Raw genomic sequence first — 19,887 nt, 5'->3', positions numbered from 1 at the left:
GTGTTCAACAAACGCCTTTCTGCTGAGCAATTTCAATATGCTGTGCCACCTGTATTTGTTAAAGAACGTATTGTGGAACTTTTTAAAAATATATGTATTTATTTATTTGGTTGTACCAGTCTCAGTTGTGGCATGTGAGATCTAGTTCCCTGACCAGGGATCAAACTTGGGCCCCCTGCGTTGGGAGTGCAGAGTGTTAGCCACTGGACCACAGGGAAGTCCCTGTATTATGGAACTTAGATGGTCCACACTTAAAACATAAGACGCGTACTTGAAGCAGTTATCTCACCGTCTTGAGTAGAATTGAGCTTTGAGCCCTGTCTTCTGCACACCACAGTTGAGACTAGGTGGCTCCAAGTTTTTTTCCAGATTGATTAAAAATAAAAAGCATCTTTGAGTTTCATGGCTTTTGGGAAAAGCCATGAAGGAAAAGAGAAGCGTGTTTTCTGTCCACATGCATGTACTTGGGGAAAGTACATCATTTTCTCTCTCGGGTGTTCCTACCACTTGAAAAATGGAATAACTGAGTGTTTTCACTGCGTAAGAGTAGAAATGAGCCCTGCTCTGTAAGGAGGGCCGCTGCGGCTCTCTGACGGGGTCCCCCGTGTCTGACATGGGTGACAAAAATGTTCTGCTCTCTCCACTTAGAGTATTACCCGGTGGTCACCATCCCGGCGGGCGCCCGCAGCGTCGAGGTCCAGGAGCTGCAGGTATCCTCCAGCTACCTCGCGGTCCGAAGCCTCAGTCACAAGTATTACCTCACAGGGGGCTGGAGCGTCGACTGGCCAGGGGAGTTTGCCTTTGCGGGGACCGTGTTTGAGTACCAGCGTGCCTTCAACCGCCCTGAATGCCTGTCTGCCCCGGGCCCCATCAATGAGACGCTGGTCTTTGAAGTAAGCCCCTTCTCTTTATTCGGCTCTCACTGCCTCTTGCTGCGTGTCTAGTGACAACCCCCATTTAAGCTAGCTTAAAGAGCCACTAGTTCATACCTGTGTCCTAACAGGCTAAAGCTCAAAGGGCAAAGACAGCCCCTTCATCTGGGGGAAAGAGGGATCCAGTGGGTCCCCGGGAGAATGTGCCGACTTTCACATTTAGATGCCAGCCTTCCACCAGCCCACCTGGCTGTTCAGTTTGCTGAGGGATCCCAGGGATCATTTTTTACATGATTCCGGTTTGTCTGCCTCTGCCGTTTGGATAGTCTGTTCATAGTTATTCATTACAGGGATCTGCCAGCCTTGGAGGCAGAGCAACGTAGTGGAAAGAACACTTGCTTGATGGCTAGACAGTTTTGGAGAAGGAAATGGCAACCCACTCCAGTGTTCTTGCCTGGAGAACCCTGTGGACAGAGGAGCCTGGTGGGCTGCCATCTATGGGGTCACACACAGTTGGACACAACTGAAGCGACTTAGCAGCAGCAAGACAGTTTTATAGAGCAAGCCAACTCACTTTTTTGGCTGCCGTTTTCTTTAGAGGTGAGAAGAGAAAAAAATAAATGGATAACGACGAGGAGAGTGAAAACAGCCACCGTATCTGCGAATGACGCTGTAACAGAATTGTCACGGAGACTTTGTCTTTGGTCCGCATCACATCTCAGGGTTTGCTTCCTCCAGTTTATAAAATGGGGCCAATCGTGTGCTTTCAGAGGCATGTGGTATGTCTCAGGCATTAGAAGTCCCTGTGGCCACCGCGTACCGAGGACTTAGGTAACCAAGCACTCCCGTTAGTCACATTCAGCTTCAATCTCTCACTTGCAAAACTGGGACAGAAACCCTGCCTCACTGACTTGCCAGAAAAATAAGCAATGAAGTGTGATGAAGAAATGTTAAAAGATTTGCCTAGCTCACGTAGCTAGGAGAAAAGCAGAGTTGAATTGGAGTCCAAATCTTTTCCATCTATGAGTATGATATCTGCTCTCAGGCTAGTCATATTGCTCTGCTCTTTTCAAATCAAAGAAACAAGTCTAATTCAACTATTACTATTATTATTTAAGGTACTAATCAAACATTTACTAAGAAAGATGAATTTAAAAAAGAGTTTAAAAGTATGACTACATGTAACTCCCCCTCCCCACCCCCCGGAAGGACCTATTTTATCTTATTTTTATTGCTTTTGCTATGTGATACATTTTTAATTTCTTTACTTTATATTGGAGTATAGTTGATTATCAATGTGTTAATTTGAGGTGTACAGCAAAGCGATTCAGTTATACATGTATCTATCGTTGTTTTTTTTGGATTCTGTTCCCATTTAGGTTATTACAGAGTATTGAGTGGAGTTCCCTGTGCTATAATTTTCTTTACCAGCTGAGCCACAAGGGAAGCCCAAGAATACTGAAGTGGGTAGCCCATCCCTTCTCCAGGGGATCCTCCCGACCCAGGAATCAAACTGGGATCTCCTGCAATGCAGGCAGATTCTTTACCAGCTGAGCTATCAGGGAAGCCCCTGTGCTACACAGTAGGTCCTTATTGGTTATCTATGAATATTTTAAATATAGCAGTATGTACATGTTAATCCCAAACTCCCAAACATACAGACCAACCTTCCCCACCACATTCCCCCCTGATGACTGTAAGTTCATTCTCTAAATCTGTAAATCTATTCCTGTTATGTAAATAAGTTCACTCACATCGTTTTTTAAAGGTTCCACATAAAAGTGATATCATACGATATTTGCCTTTCTCAGCCTGACCTACCTCACTTACATGATCATCTCTTGGTCAACCCATGTTGCTGTTGCTGCGAGTGGCATTATTTCATTTTTTTTATGACTAATATTCCATTGTTTATATGTACCATTCCTCTGTCAGTGGACATTGAGATTGTTTCGTGCCTTGGCTATTGTAAGTAGTGCTGCAGAGAAGGCTGGGGTGCGTGTGTCTTTTTGAAGTAATGGTTTTCTCCAGATAAATGCCCAGGAGTGGGACTGCTGCGTCAGATGGTAGCTCTGTTTGTAGTGTTTAAAGTGAAGTCCGTGCTGTTCTCCACAGTGGTTGTACCAATTTCCATGCCCACCAACAGTGTAGGGGCAGTCTCATTCCTCCACACACTCTCCAGCATTTATTTTTTGTAGATTTTTTTGATGACGGCCTTTCTGACTGGCATCATGTGATACCTCATTGTACTTTTGGTTTGCATTTCTCTGATGATTAAATGTTGAGCATTTTTTCTTGTGCTTTTGATGATCTGTATGTTTTCTATGGAGAAACGTCGCTTTAGATCTCTCCATTTTTTGATAGGGTTTTTTGGTGTTTTTGACATAGAGCTTTCAGCTCTTTTATTTCAGAAGATGAAATTAGGAACCCCAAATCAAACTGGTTTTATCTTAGGGTAGTTTGGAGCTCAACAATGAATCCAGCCCCTGAAATCAGCCTGTAATTACATGGAAGGCATAGGAATTGAACTTTCTGGTTAAAGAATTTGAGACTTGTTTTTCAGTCCTAATTTTTTAGATGGATATGTTTGTTTTCTTTTCTATCAAGCATCTGAGCAGCAAATGTCTTTTCTTTAGAAAAGGTATATTTTCTTTAAAGATATATTTAGCTTGCAGGGAATCAGTTTTCGAGAAACATGGCTTCCTCCTAAGTTTTACCATGAGGCCTTTGATCCATCTCTAAGCAAATGTACACAAACCAAGTTCTGTGGCTAGAAAATTACTGAATCAGAAGATGGGTACTTCTCACAGCTTCTGCCACCGGCGACCGGAACCGAGTCCAGATGATTCCTCATGAGAAACACGTGTTTTCCTGCTTAATGACAAGCAACCATTTTTTGTTGTTGTTTCTCTGTCCAATTTTCTTCATAATTACAAAGCCCTTCCGGTAGGTTTTCACAGTTCTGTCTGTAATTTAAGGTTTGCTGTTAAACATAAGTTATCTTCAGGAAAACCACAACAAAGAATGAGACAAGACGTGATGGAAAGTGCAAAGCAGAATCACAGAGCTCCTTCTGACTTTCATCTTTAGAACCTGAGTGTCCCCTGTCATTGTCTGTCTTGATCAAATTAAACAGATAATGGACACATTGTCACTGAACACTATGCCAGCCTCAAGCTGAGAATTTTTATTTGTGCTTTGCTTAATTTAAGCATCCCTTCTTATCTCATTTATCTATGTTATTTAATTCTGATTAAAACTAAATCTTTGGACTGTTCACCGGGTCTAAACATTTTCCTAATGATTACTGGCTATTTTTGAGAAATGAAAAGAATGGTCTTCATTGGTGATGGAGTTCTACAAAATCAGTCAGGTACATCATCTATCTCCTTGCAAATACATAGAATTCCAGGTCATCCAGGGGTTAGAATTCCATGTTCTCACTGCTGAGAGCCCACATTCAATCCCTGGTTGGGGAACTAAGATCCTAGAAGCCTCAGGGCATGGCTAAAAAACAAACCAACAAAAACAGCTGGATTGTCCTCACAAATACAGACAGATCCTTGGGTGTGGGCAGAAATCAAAATGTAAGGGGAAAAATTGGGTAGATCTAATACAATTATAAAAACATAAAGCTTTTCCCAGACTCAACTGGGTATGTATGGTTTTCTAAAATTTCATTACTATATAAATGCAATTAAAACTACAGATCTCTATTAATACAAAATTGTAGTTTCACCACAATGCAATAAGGTCACATTTGCTTAGCTATTGTTTTTGCAACAGCTTTATGTACACATTCTGCTCATAGATTCAATGAAAGATCCAGTTGATGTCCTTGGAATGTGGCTTGTCTGAAAATAATCCACAGAGAAACTTGTATGATTAATTGGTCATGCTTTGCTTGTATTTTTTAAAGGAAGCATGGTTTCATTCAAAACTAGCAACTATTTTTAAAAATCCAACTCAGTAACCTAGTATTATATCTATTTTATCTTTTAAAAGAATTTGGGTTAATGACTTTAATATTTAAATTGTACATTATTGCTCTCAGAAGAATATGGTCAAATTTCAGGTCAGTTTTTATCACATGCTCATGCCTTCCCAAAATTGATAGAACACAGTGATTCTAAAAACTGAAAAATCACAATAAGCAATAAATTACATTTTCTAAAACTAGACTATGTATCAGTATCCAAGTCATCCATCCACGGCCATCTCCTTTAAAGAAAGGAAGTTAAAGTTCATATGCCTTTCCATGCAACTACGAATTGAATCAAAATGAATACTTCTGGAGCCAAAAATATGTTCACTCCAATATGAAATGTTGAATGTGTTTTACAATCCCATGGGATGCTGAAATCGAAGTGTGGGAACCTAACAAAATGGAAAATGCTGTTCTACCCACAGAAAGTACATGTCTGTGAAAGAAAGCGCTTTCTCTCTTGGCCTCTTAAAATGACTGCATGTTCACTAAGCTCTTAGTGTAAAATTCAGCAGAAGGGTGCGTTTGCCAAAAAACAAGATGACAGTGTAAGGATAAGGTCCCTCTTTATAGCTCATTCATTTATGTTAGCCAGATCCTCCCAATATCTTAGCTAACTCCTGTCTTCAACTACCTTGACATGTATTGATTTAGGTAGCTACCTTCAAAGCAATATTCCTCTGTTTATTTCCTCTCAATGTCTGACTTAAAAACAAACAAAAAAAAACAACTAAACTTTCTGTTGAGTGCCTACTTACTGCCCAGCCCTATATAGACACTGGAGATACATAAATGGTTAAGACATAAATCATGTCTAGTCAAAGCTATGGTTTTTCCAGTAGTCATGTGTGGATGTAAGAGTTGGACCATAAAGAAAGCTGAGTGCTGAAGAATTGATGCTTTTGAACTGTGGTGTTGACAAAGCCTCTTGAGAGTCCCTTGGACTGCAAGGAGATCCAACCAGTCCATCCTAAAGGAAATCAGTCCTGAATATTCATTGGAAGGACTGATGCTGTAGCTGAAACTCCAGTACTTTGGCCACATGATGCAAAGAGCTGACTCATTGGAAAAGACCCTGATGCTGGGAAAGATTGAAGGCAGGAGGAGAAGGGGACGACAGAGGATGAGATGGTTGGATGACATCACCGACTCAATGGACATGACTTTGAGTAAACTCTGGGAGTTGGTCATGGACAGGGAGGCCTGGCATGCTGCAGTCCATGGGGTCACAGAGTTGGACACGACTGAGCGACTGAACTGAATGGAACATGTCACCAAATCATTATAGTTGCAGGTCTTTAAGGAATGTGGAGTGAGTTTTGGTATGTGGATCCCATTCTTTTTGAAGCAACATGAGTTTGAACAGGAAGCACCTCTTTAAACTGTTGGTGATACAGGTCCCTCTAACACTACTGTGACACTCTGCATGAGGCACTTAAACTGTCTGATGATCGTTTACGATAATTTGGGGAATAACTTCCCCAGGCTAAACTCATATCCTCTGCTGTGTCCTGTAGCATTATCCTGAAGCACTTCTAAGCACCTGAAACCCTCTATTGCTGAGAGATCGTTGTAGCTTCCATAGTCAGCATAGTATCTAGAACATCATAGGCACTCAAAAAAAAAAAAATAGTGAATGAATGACATCTGATGAGAACATTCATTCATTCATTTAAAGAGTAGAATCTTCTTTCCAAGTTGAAAAACCATCCATGGAGACAACAAATAAATCAAGTGACAAGTGACTTTCTCTGACCCAAGTCAAGAGTGACAAGGCCAGCCTCTCTTCCCTATTTCTGTCCCAAACCACCATCATAATCTGAAGTTCTCTGAAATGCTTCTGCAGTACACATTTTAAAACCACTGGATTTCCTCATCTTTTAGGACTAGTCTTAGAACTGTACCGTTAAAAGGTAAGTACAGTGAAAGGCATTCAAAGTATTGAAATTTGATCCCCTCAGTTGCATTTGAGGAATCAGTCTGCTTTCTAAAAGGCTTGCCTTTCCCAAAGTGAATAATTTACACATAAGAACTTGCTGACCAGTTAGCTCACAGTTGACTCACCTTGATCTGGGGAAACAGCAACTTGTCCGTTCAGGGTAGGGGATTAACCAGATCTTTTCACTTATTTCTGGGTGTTACCTGGTACACAGCAGGATAATATAGTCCTGGGAAAGAGTGAACCCCAAGAAATAAGTGCATGGCCTGACATCAAATAGAAGTGTCCTCTGCTTCTGGTTATCTTTATATGTCAGAACTTTATGGAATGCTTTCATAGGGAAGCTCAGTTTAAATGGAAAACAGACTTTCACTTTTCTCATTGAATCACGTGCCTGCCCCGTTTTCACATGGTCTCTTGGAAAGAATCTTCATTCTCCTTGGAACCCGGATCCCACAGGGTCCACCATTTGCAACAGGTGTATGTCAGTTTAGGCTGTGCTGGCCTTCTTGATTTCCTCGGTGGCCAAGAGGAGATTCCTAAGGGAAATTAAGGATTTATATGATTGAGTTCTTAAATATTTTAGGCATTATTTAAGTCCATCAATCAAATTTTTATTTCAAAGTACAAATATACATGTATTACATGTAAATGACTTGGAGAAACGGAGTTCATTTTCATGATCCTGTATCCTATTTCTGCCTCAGCCAGGGGAAGACAGCTCATACACATGCACACCCCAGATCAGAAAGAAATCAATATTGATTTGGCAACTGCACACCTTCTGAGATCACTACAGACACAGCTATTATAAACTAGATAATTTCCACGTCTTTCTGTGTGTCGGCTTATCCCCCACAGCATGAGTCTGGCAGAGAGTCTAAGGAATTTCTTATTGAACCAGTGCACTCATTAGTCATCTCAAAGATAGAAAACTCAGCTTATATTTCAGTAGTTTTCAGTATATTATATATGGACCTACCATATTTTTTGACTGGGTTTGAGAACACAAGGAAAACTGGATCTTTGTTGCTTGTGCACCCCACATAGCTAAATTCTGTGTGTGTGTGTGTCTTGTATAAGGAATGAAATTTTGAAGTGGTTCAGTTCAGTCGCTCAGTCATGTCCCACTTTTTGCGACCCCATGGACTGCAGCACACCAGGCCTCCCTGTCCTTCATAAACTCCCAGAGTTTACTCAAACTCATGTCCGTTGAGTCGGTGACGCCATCCAACCATCTCATCCTCTGTCGTCCCCTTCTTCTCCCACCTTCAATCTTTTCCAGCATCAGGGTTTTTTACAGTGAGTCAGTTCTTCACATCAGGTGGCCAAAGTATTGGAGTTTCAGTTTCAGCATGAGTCCTTCCAATGAATATTCAGGACTGATTTCCTTTAGCATGGACTGGTTGGATCTCCTTGCAGTCCAAGGGACTCTCAAGAGTCTTCTCCAACACCACAGTTCAAAAGCATCAACTCTTCAGCACTCAGCTTTCTTTATAGTCCAACTCTCACATCCACATGACTACTGGGAAAACCATAGCTTTGACTAGACGGACTTTGTTGGCAAAGTAATGTTTCTGCTTTCTAATATGCTGTCTAGGTTGGTCATAACTTTTCTTCCAAGGAGCAAGCATCTTTTAATTTCATGGCTGCAGTCACCATCTACAGTGATTTTGGAGCCCCCAAAAATAAAGTCTGTCACTGTTTCCACTGTTTCCCCATCTATTTACCATGAAGTGATAGGACCAGATGCCATGATCCTAGTTTTCTGAATGTTGAGTTTTAAGCCAACTTTTTCACTCTCCTATTTCACTTTCATGAAGAGGCTGTTTTGCCTTCTGCCATAAGGGTGGTGTCATTTGCATATCTGAGGTTATTGATATTTCTCCCGGCAATCTTGATTCCAGCTTGTGCTTCATCCAGCCCAGCATTTCTCATCATGTACTGTACATATAAGTTAAATAAATGGTGACAATATACAGCCTTAATGTACTCCTTTCTCAATTTGAAACCAGTGTGTTGTTCATGTCCAGTTCTAACTGTTGCTTCCTGACCTACATACAGATTTCTCAGGAGTAATCTGAGAAAGGAGTATTCTGAGCAGGCACGTCAGATGGCCTGCTATTCCCATCTCTTTAAGAATTTTCCACAATTTGTTGTGATCCACACAGTCTCTTGCTTTTTTGATGATCCAACAGATGTTGGCAAAAGTTCCTCTGCCTTTTCTAAATCCAGCCTGAACATCTGGAGTTCTCCGTTCACATACTGTTGAAGCCTGGCTTGGAGAATTTTGAGCATTACTTTGCTAGCATGTGAGATGAGTGCAATTGTGCGGTAGTTTGAGCATTCTTTGGCATTGCCTTTCTTTGGGATTAGACCTTTTCCAGTCCTGTGGCCACAGCTGAGTTTTCCAAATTTGCTGGCATATTGAGTGCAGCACTTTCACAGCATCATCTTTTAGGATTTGAGCTAGCTCAACTGGAATTCCATCACCTCCACTAGCTTTGTTCGTAGTGATGCTTCCTAAGGCCCACTTGACTTCACATTCCAGGATGTCTGGCTCTAGGTAATCACACCATTGTGATTATCTGGGTCGTGAAGATCTTTTTTGTATAGTTCTTCTGTGTATTCTTGCCACATCTTGTTAATATCTTCTGCTTCTATTAGGTCCTTACCATTTCTGACATGGTAGAAATGTGAAAACCGAAGGTCAGAGTTGAAATTTACTCCTCCCTTTGTTGAAAAATAATCATTTAATCTGAAGAGTGTGTGTGTGTGTGTGTGTGTGTGTGTATACATATATATGTGAAAAGTGAAAATGTTAGTTGCTCAGTCATGTCTGACTCTTTGCAACCCCTCAGACTGTAGCCCACCAGGGTCTTCTGTCCATGGGATTCTCTAGGCAAGAATAGTGGAGTGGATTGCCATCCCCTTCTCCAGGGGATATTCTTGACTCAGGGATTGAACCCAGATGTCCTGCATTGCAGGCAGATTCTTTACCATCTGAGCCACTAGGGAAGCCCATATATACATATGTACACAAATTATATATATTTTTATATATTTGTATGTATATGTGTGTGTATATGTATGTATGTATATATTATATATATATATTGAAGAAGGCCATGGCACCCCACTCCAGTACTCTTGCCCAGAAAATCCCATGGATGGAGGAGCCTGGTAGGCTGCAGTCCATGGGGTCACTAAGAGTCGGAGACGACTGAGCGACTTCACTTTCAGTTTTCACTTTCATGCATTGGAGAAGGAAATGGCAACCCACTCCAGTGTTCTTGCCTGGAGAAACCCAGGGACGGGGGAGCCTGGTGGGCTGCCGTCTATGGGGTCGCACAGAGTCAGACACGACTGAAGCGACTTAGCAGCAGCAGCAGCATGTGTGTGTGTGTGTGTGTATATATCTGTGTATATGTATGTATGCTTATATTATATATATATGTGTGTATATGTATATATTTTATGTATATATATATATGTGCTGGGCATTTGGAGTATGGCTGAAAACTTAATGTTTTTCCACTTCGAGACTGAGATATAGGTAACATAAAGTCAGTAATTTTGTCCTTTGTTTAAGTACAATGCAAAAGGCCCATTTAGTATATAATTTTAAAGGGCCTTGGCAATGAGAATTAAAACATACATTCTCTTTGTTTTCATGATTAATGAAGCTGTCTACTTAGAGATGATAACGCTCTGTAGAAGCGACTGAAGATCAGCTGTTTCGTTAGCTGTTGCGTGCTGGCTGTCTCCCCCAACCCTGCCCCTGCGTCTCCTCTGCCCCCTCTCTCCCCTCCCAGCTGCCTCTCCCTTCTCTTCTTCCTCTCCTTTATTCTGTTTCTCTGGCTCTGCTTCTCTCTCACACGCAGTCACACACAAGCACACACAACAACGAATGAGTCACATTCTCCATCAAACTGTCGTGAAGTTGGAGGGTAGGTGAGGAAATTCATCATGAGTGTTTCATTATAAAGTAACTTCATCCCCGTCTGATAAACAGTGATTTAGGCTGACATGATAACACAGGTTGCTAGTCTAAGACTGAAATATGATCATCTGTGTTTTTACAGCATTCCTTTTTTTTGAGGAAAAAAAAGTCTTAAAAATAACAGCTCTCCTTCACGTTAAAGGTTTTTTATTCCCCTCTCTGTTAAGAGGCCAGAAGGGAGTGTTTAACTCTTTGAAAGCCCATTCCCAATTAATCATGTACCAAGGGAGAGTGCCGCTGACCCCTACAGCAGCGCTTGTAACGACAGCAAGTGAGAAATAGGTTAGCCACAGGCCAGATTCAAGGCAGAAAAAGACATCTCAAGAAAATTACTATCATAAACAACTTCCTCCACTCTTTGGCCAGAGGCGATGATGGGTGGGTTGGGGGGGAGACCAGGTGGACGGACTCATTGATCACCGAGTTGACGGTGTGGGAGCGTCATGGTCAGTCCCCTTCTCATAAAGCTCCTTCCTCATGACCCTGCTGTCTGCACCCCTTCCCCCACGGGGCAGGGGCCGAGATGAGCAAAGATGTGCCTCGGGATAGAATCAGTGTCGGGGAGAGAGATTAGCCAAGGAGCGGGGACAGAGTGAAGACACGGCTCATGAAAGAGGCCAAGAAGCAGTGGAGGACTAATTGAGACCAGATGACGGGGAACCCCAGGCTCTGGAGGACGAGTCAGATGTGCTCCCGAGATGCCGCATCACTTCTCCCCAGGTTGCCGTTCGCTGTTTGAAGTGTGGGCCTCCAGTTAATTCGCGGCAAATACTTCTGTGACAGGTTGGAGCGCGCTCTTTCTCTCCCCTAAACTCCTAGGAATGTGGATGAGTTGAATTAGAATTGTAGTCTCGGTTCAATGTGTCAGCCCACACCTTTGAAGCCGCCTCGTAGATGGACTTCCAAGGCCCCAGTCGGGGTCTTTGTGGTGCTGCGTCCTGTCAAATCCGACTCACTCACACCTAATCCCAGAGATGATACCTGCTCATGTTCTTCGGGCTTTGAAGCAAACAAGAAGCTGGGGACAACTGGCTGATTTTTCACATCGTGAGGCTTCCCAGAAAATCACAGGATCATACAGAATCATTGAACTCACAACACAAAAACGATTCCTCCTCTGACTTAGTCAACGTGTAACGTACTGTAAAATCCATCCTTTATCAGAAGGGGTCCATCTGTAAAGTGGGTTGAATTTCAGCTGTTAAAATGGTATTTAAAACAAACATTTCTGTAAATGAAGGGGGAAATGGATTGAGGATATTAAAAATCACAAATCCTTAAATCAAGAGGAGCCTGGTAGGCTGCAGTCCATGGGGTCACTAAGAGTCAGACACGACAGAGCGACTTCACTTTCACTTTTCACTTTCATGCATTGGAGAAGGAAATGGCAACCCACTCCAATGTTCTTGCCTGGAGAATCCCAGGGACGGGGGAGCCTGATGGGCTGCCGTCATGGGGTTGTACAGAGTTGGACACGACTGAAGTGACTTAGCAGCAGCAGCAGCAGCATGTTTAAGAAGGGACATTTTCAGGTTGGAACCCGATAGCACAATGTATATGTTAGAGCATGTTATTGGATCCCAGTGACAATATCTTTTCAGTGTTCCTTCAGTCTTGAGAATTTTAAATTAGAATCCTAGACATGACATTTCAGAGCTGGAGGTGCAGTGTCTTGAGAGTTAAGAGGTCAAGTTTGCGAGTCATGCAGTATCAGAAACTTGAGTTCCCCGTGTTGCTACTTGCTGCTGCTGCTGCTAAGTTGCTTCAGTCGCGTCCGACCTCTAGTGACCCCATGGACTGCAGCCTACCAGGCTCCTCCATCCATGGGATTTTCCAGGCAAGAGTACTGGAGTGGGTTGCCATTGCCTTTTCCAGTTTCTACTTACTAGCTGTGTTCATCTACAAGACTAGGGTATTAATAGCACTGTGCCTTCCTCATGGTGTCATTATTAACTGTAAAAGAGATAATGCTGTACAATGCTTTACCTGGCATAAACACCATAGTATGGCTATTATTATTTTTTAAAGCTATCAGGTGCATTATTACATTATTGAAGATGAGAAATAAGCTTCCAAGCCTGCACTAAATAAAAAGCTGGTCTTTAGAACCTAATTATAACTCTTTAGTTTCCACGGGAGGGTTTGTTGTTCAGTCACTAAGTCATGTCCAACTCTTTGCGACCCCATGGACTGTAGCACACCAGGAGTTTCACTATCTCCTGGAGTTTTCTCAAACTCATGTCCATCAAGTTGGTGATGCCATCCAACCATCTCATCCTCTGTCGTCCCCTTCTCCTCCCGCCCTCGATCTTTCCCAGCGTCGGGGTCTTTTCCAGTGAGTCGGCTCTTTCCATCAGCTGGCCAAAGTAATGGAGCTTCAGCTTCAGCATCAGTCCTTCCAATGAATATTCAGGACTGATCTCCTTTAGAATTGACTGGTTGGATCTCCTTGTAGTCCAAGGGACTTTCAAGAGTCTTCTCCAGCACCATGGTTTGAAAGCATCAATTCTTTGGCACTCAGCCTTCTTTATGGTCCAACTCTCACATCCATACATGACTACTGGAAAAACCATAGCTTTGACTAGATGGACCTTTGTCAGCAAAGTGATGTCTCTGCTTTGTAATATGCTGTCTAGGTTTGTCACAGGTTTTCTTCCAAGGAGCAAGCATCTTTTAATTTCATAGGATTAGGACAACTTCTTTAAAAGAAAAACATAGGCCTTCAATGATGAAACAGAGATGAAGCTGGTTGACGGCATTTTATAGTTTGCATGTTAAAAATTAAAAGTGGGAGTGAAAGCAAGCCATTTACCCGAGATTACTCAGTGTGTCCTTTATTTTAACCTGTATGCACCCCAAGCAGAACCTGCATGCCCTCCTTTGGAGGGGAACTGGTCGAGTCCAGCCCCGTCTGTGGTTTTCCAGCTTAAGCTGTAAATTTTATCACTCCGCACCCCGTGGTCAGAGCTGCCGGAGTGTTGTGTCTGAAGTCAGGTGGTTTGTGTGTTCAAGGTAGACATTAAACAGTTCTACTGTGGACCTGGAAGCATTTAAGGAGGTTGCTTGCCAGCTGTAAATTAAGAGACTCAATGCCAGTTGGCTGAAAAATTCTGTGGCCTGAGTCCAGTTAAGTAGACTGAATTGCTGGCGATCTTTCCGAATGTGTGCACTTCACAGCCGGGCCACACAGTTCTCTGGGCCACGTTGGGATGGTGTGCTGTGAGGCCGCCAGTTGTGGGGGCGGCGGTGCTGGGGAGTGGCGTCCGCAGGACCTGGGGGGTCTCCGTGTTCTCCAGTACTGCTGAAGAAAGTTACTGACGGCGCTTGACAGGACTGCTGAAAATATTTTAAAATAGATGTCAGTGACGCGGATGAGCAATTCCAGATGACGTGTTGTTTCAGAGGCGCCTAGAATCTGGGCTGTGTGGTTATTGCACGTCGTCTTGAGGTCCCCTTGCTGCAGAGCTTTGGGTGGGACAGGCTATCTGCGGTCAAGGCAATGGTCGTGGTCACTCAGGTGTAGACAGACCTGCCAAATTCATTCTCCATCTGAGAAGAGTGGTCAAAGCTGGCATTAGACCACGGGGCCATTTAGAACTTGGAACCTTTTTAATTGTGTCTTAAACTGATGCAGGTGAGAAAACCTCAGCCTTAAGGTCGGGCTGAGGTGGCTTCGTGGATGTGGACTCCGCAGTCACTGGGACCTTGGGCTCAGAAGTGCCCTGTGATTGGTTTAATGCTCTGTTGTCACCAACTTGAAATCCTTAATCACTTTTTTAAACAAGGGGCCTTTCATTTCCATTTTGCCCTGGGCACACGTCCCCCACCATACACACACACAAATTATGTAGCCATTCCTGAGGGTGGAATTGACTTTTTAAAAACAAAGTCTAGTCTTTTTTTAGAATGGGGTGAAGGACAGACTCACAGAGATTGTTTTAGCCAGACAGTCTGTTTCTAAAGGATTGGCTAGTACAGGCATAAGACGGTAAAAGATAAGATGGCTGCTGTGTATTTCATTCTTGGTTACTTTGATCCTCATACAGGATAAAGAAAAGGGCAGAGAATGCTTTAACTATCGTTGAGAAGCTAATAATGTGATTGGCAAATACTCATCTTTTATGTATTTAATCTTGGCATTTATTTGTTTAAATAATTACTTTCTTTAAGAAGCCTTTATGAGCTGATGTTAAAATAAATTCTACAGTCAGCTTTCTGCAGGTTTATACAAATATTGTCTTTTAGCCTACATGATTACACACACAGTTCTCCTGTGACCTTCCAGATTATTGTTGTTTAGTCGCTCGGTCATGTCTGACTCTTTGCAACCCTATGGACTGTAGCCCGCCAGGCTCTTCTGTCCATGGGATGGAGTGGATTGCCATTTCCTTTTCTAGGGGAGTATCTTCCCAAATAAGAGATGGAACCTGAGTCTCCTGCTTGGCAGGCAGATTCTTCACCACTACGCCTGGGAAGCCCGAACTTCCAGATGCAGAGACATTATAATGATGCTGTGAGCCACTGGATTTGGGTTTTTTTGGCTGTCTCGGGTCTTGGCTGTGGCACCCGGGACATTTCATGCGGCACATGGACTCTAGTTGTGATGTGTGGGCTTTAGTAGCTGTAGCGTCAGGACCAAGTTGCTCCAAGGCATGCGGGATTTTAGTTCCCCAACCAGGAATCGAACCTGTGTTCCTTGTATTGCAAGGCAGATTCTTAACCACTGGACCACCAGGGAAGTCCCTGATTTTTTTTTTTTTAAAGTTGAGAGTCATATTCACTTGTGCATTCAATGAATGCATTAACACATCCCACCAACAAATATAAACTGTATGTCCTATAGGCCATTGGCTGTAAAACTGTAATAGTAATACATTTGTTATTTTTCATTTTCTTTGCATTTCTATTGGGGATCCTTTTCCCTATGGGAGTGGAAGCCAGGAACCAGTTTGAATGCAGCAGGGAATTGGTGGTCCTAGAAAGTGGAGATAAGTGAGCGGATTTCTTTACCCAGAGCACCTGGACTTGAAATGTCTGTCTGAGATGCGTGTGTGACGCAACTCCACTGTATTGGATTCTGGTGTTAGTAATAGGTGATTCTAAGTGGGGTATTTATTCTGAGGTTTTATGTGTGCTTCTTTTATGCCTAACACCTGCTGGCATCCTCCTAAGACCTTGATTCTGAGAAGGTTTTCCTTGGTGACTAATGAGAATTTGGCATTTGTCAATTTTAATGGTTCTGCCTGTTGTGTTTTGTTTGGTTTCTGCTTTGGATGGGGGTGAGGGAAACAAAGACCCGTCTGTTAACAGTTTGGTTTTTTTCTGGGAGGCACCAAGATTTTGTTTTGTTAGCTGACAAAGGATGACTACACCATGGAATCTTCAGAGTAAGCCATGATACTTCTGGAGACATTTAAGCTGATAGTAGAGTGGAAGCCATTTCGTAGCAGCCCAAGGAGTGGTCTGGCACGGTGGAGGTCCTTGAACTGTGGCCACCCACCCAGCTTTAATTGAGGTGGGGTCCCACCAGACAGAGATAGAGCCAGGGGTTCCTATTTTTAACTGGAAATCTGCTTTGCTTTGGGGGCATGAATGCCCAGCTCTGGTGGTAACAGATTTTCCACAAGACTCATGGGATGGAGAGAACCAGCTATTTTTACCCATGCTTTGAATTTGAAGGAAAAAAGAGACATAGTTAGGAAAAGAGAGGATCAGCAAAGGAGGCCAATAATGTGTTTGCCCACACCAAAAAGAAAGTGATCTCCAGACACAGAGAACAAATTTATGGTTACCAAAGGGGAAAGGGGGGAGGGATAAGTTGGGAGTTTGGGATTAATACATACACACTACTATATATAAAATAAACAACAAGGACCTACTTATGGCACCAGAAACTGCATTATCTTATAATAACCTATAATGGAAAAGAATCTGAAAAAGAATATATATATATATATATAGACAGAGAGAGTTATAGATATATATATGTGTGTGTGTATTGTATGTGTATGGCTAAATCACTTTTCTGTACATCTGAAATGAATACAACATTGTAACTCAACTATACTTCAATGAAAAGTAAATACAAAACAAGATGATATCTTGCATTCTTTAGGCACAGTTTGTTGGAGTGTCTAAGTTCTATTTTAAACTCATTTACCAGTCACCTGTGTGATCTTGCACAACTTCTTTCTTCTCAGGTTTTTTTTTTTTTTTTCTGTGAAAAATTAGCTACATTCTAGAGTTGGAGAAGGCAATGGCACCCCATTCTAGTACTCTTGCCTGGAAAATCCCATGGATAGAGGAGTCTATGGGGTCGCTAAGAGTCATGCACTGGAAAAGGAAATGGCAACCCTCTCCAGTGTTCTTGCCTGGAGAATCCCAGGGACGGGGGAGCCTGGTGGGCTGCCGTCTATGGGGTCACACAGAGTTGGACACGACTGAAGCGACTTAGCAGCAGCAGCAGAGTTGTTAGAGGACTCTTTTAAGATAGTGCAGTGCAAAAGCCCAACAGAGTGTCTGACATCCGCAAAGTGCCTATAAATGATGGCTCTTTTAGTGGCCACACCTGTTAGGGTCAGATTTATCCAGGGTCCTTGCCCCTTTGAGGTCAAATCCATTCCAGTACCAACCCCTACTTCTGATCATGTTTCTTTTTGTCTTATCTGCTCATCCCAGTACAGTTAACAGACATAGACTCTTGGGCAAATTCTCTTTGGAAGTCCTATTGGCCATCTGCTTGGATTCTGGAGTTAGTGATAGGTGATTCTAAGTGGGGTGTTTATTCTTAGGTTTTATGTGTGCTTCTTTTGTGCCTAACACCTGCTGGCATCCTGGAGACAGGTTATAAGTTGTGGGCCAGAATCAATCCTAAAAACTTATATATGTAGATTGAGTTTCAACCCCTGGTGGCTCAGATGATAATCTAGCTGCAGTGCAGGAAACCCAGGTTTGATCCCTGGGCCGGGAAGATACCCTGGAGAAAGGGTTGGTTACACACTCTAGTATTCTTGCCTGGAAAACCCCATGGACAAAGGAGCCTGGTGGGCTTACAGTCCATGGGGTCGCAAAGAGTCAGACGTGACTGAATGAAAAACACTTTCATTATTTGTGGGGCACCAGTGTGGGTGAGAACCATGCTAGGCTTTCAAGTTTAATGTGAGGGTTAACACTTTATAGTTTGGCCTCCCTTCAACATAATGTAAAGATCTATTTTCTTGCTTTCTTAATTGGTTTTACCCAGAATTGAGGGTCATGGGCTTATAGCAAATGTCCTTGTCCCCTACTAGCTTTCCACATCACAGCTTTGACTGTCTGGAGCTACACATTTAAAGTGTCATGGGCAGACTTCCAGTCAACATAAAATGTACTTGGGAACAATGACATGAACCAGCTCTGGGATCAAAATGTCATTCAGTTCAGTCTCTCAGTCGTGTCCAACTCTGTGACCCCATGGACTGCAGCACTCCAGGCCTCCCTGTCCACCACCAACTCCCGGAGCTTACTCAAACTCATGTCCATTGAGGCGGTGATGCCATCCAACCATCTCATCCTCTGTCGTCCCCTTCTCCTCCCACCTTCAATCATTCCCAGCATCAGGGTCTTTTCCAGGGAGTCAGTTCTTTGCATCAGGTGGTCAAATCATTGGAGATTCAGCTTCAGCATCAGTCCTTCCAATGACTATTCAGGACTGATTTCCCATAGGATGGACTGGTTGGATCTCCTTACAGTCCAAGAGACTCTCAAGAGTCTTCTCCAACACCACAGTTCAAAACCATCAATTATTCGGCATTCAGCTTTCTTTATTGTCCAACTCTCACATCCATACATGACTACTGGAAAAACCATGGCTTTGACTAGACAGACCTTTGTTGGCAAAGTAATGTCTCTGCTTTTTAATATGCTGTCTAGGTTGGTCATAACTTTTCTTCCAAGGAACAAGCATCTTTTCATTTCATGGCTGTTAGTCACCATCTGCAGTGATTTTGGAGCCCAAGAAAATAAAGTCTCTCACTGTTTCCATTGTTTCCCCATCTATTTGCCGTGAAGTGATGGGACAAGATGTCATGATCTTGGTTTTCTGAATGTTGAGTTTTAAGCCAACTTTTTCACTCTCCTCTTTCACTTTCATGAAGAGGCTCTTTAGTTCTTCTTCACTTTCTGCCCTAAGGGTGGTGTCATCGGCATATCTGACATTATTGATATTTCTCCCAGCACTCTTGATTCCAAAATGTTGTATAAATAGCTTTAAAATGTTCAGTGAGGTTTCTGGAATTCCAGGATCTGACCTGCGTCTTGATCTCTGATTTGTATCTTATACTGTCCAGATTCTCATGCAAGGCAAAAACCCAGGAATAGCTTGGAAGTATGCACTTCCCAAGGTCACGAATGGAACTCTGCCAGCCTCAAAAAGACACAGCTACGCCTGGAGCACAGTGCAGACAGATTGCTCCGTCTCCTGTGGGGGAGGTAGGTTTCCCAATTCTGTCTTCCATGTCTTTTCTTAAAACAGGTTCTCCCACTCCAGACCTCTTTCAATTGTCTGGTTGAAATAAGCAACAAAAGAACTATCTTTATGAGAACTGTCACTATTTAGAGGGAAAAAATCAAATATTATTTGTACTCTTTGGGGATTTTCCTATGTATTAATAGAAAGGAACCAGCTCAAGCAAATCTCAAGTCAACTACAACCAGGACTTGAAAGTGATGCATCTGAAACTTCCAGGGGGGGAAATATAAACACGTGTCCCTTTATTATAAATATGAGGATTGATGGGTTGATATGTCTGCCTAGAGTTTTCTTTCTTTCTGTCCTGGCTTTTCTGTTGTTAACTTTCCAGGGGGAGTTAGAGAAGGTAAGCGATAGACAGTGAAAACACACGCCAGACGGGCTTAAGGCTGTGAGCTAACACGTGAAGGAGGGGTAGTCTATCCCCCCAGGGGTGATGTCAGCAGAATCTCTGCAAGCAAGTGGATTCAATCTGAGAAATAACCCTTGTAAGGAAGGAAGAGTCACAGCCATCCCCTCAGTGAGTAGAAGGGAGGCATTTTATTTAGACCTAAGAATATCACATATTTGTTGGTAAGT

At 42.8% G+C, this 19,887-nt stretch overlaps 1 protein-coding gene across 11 annotated transcripts in view; it reads left to right on the top strand.

Annotated features, from left to right (window-relative positions):
* The window catches only part of ADAMTS18 (ADAM metallopeptidase with thrombospondin type 1 motif 18), a 314,623-nt gene that overhangs the window by 272,910 nt on the left and 21,826 nt on the right, over nucleotides 1–19,887 (top strand). For 9 of the 11 annotated variants that reach the window (XR_015145277.1, XM_086350001.1, XM_086349999.1 and 6 more), the window contains 2 exons: nucleotides 649–893; nucleotides 19,127–19,268. Coding sequence is in view for 9 of the 11 variants with exons in the window: in XM_086350001.1 (XP_086206127.1) it covers nucleotides 649–893; nucleotides 19,127–19,268 (387 nt within the window). In the remaining 2 variants the exon portion in view is untranslated. Of the gene's footprint in view, nucleotides 1–648; nucleotides 894–1,470; nucleotides 6,995–19,126; nucleotides 19,269–19,887 lie in introns of those variants that run through there. The other 2 variants (XM_086350002.1, XR_015145275.1) reach the window with 2 other exon arrangements.

This window comes from Bos grunniens, chromosome 18 (genome assembly GCF_055505025.1).
Source record: "Bos grunniens cultivar Pamir isolate PY7600 chromosome 18, Bosgru_T2T1.0, whole genome shotgun sequence".
Classification (NCBI taxonomy): domain Eukaryota; kingdom Metazoa; phylum Chordata; class Mammalia; order Artiodactyla; family Bovidae; genus Bos; species Bos grunniens.
The sequence above is the reverse complement of the archived record's forward strand: the minus strand, read 5'-3'. Positions and strand labels throughout refer to the sequence as shown.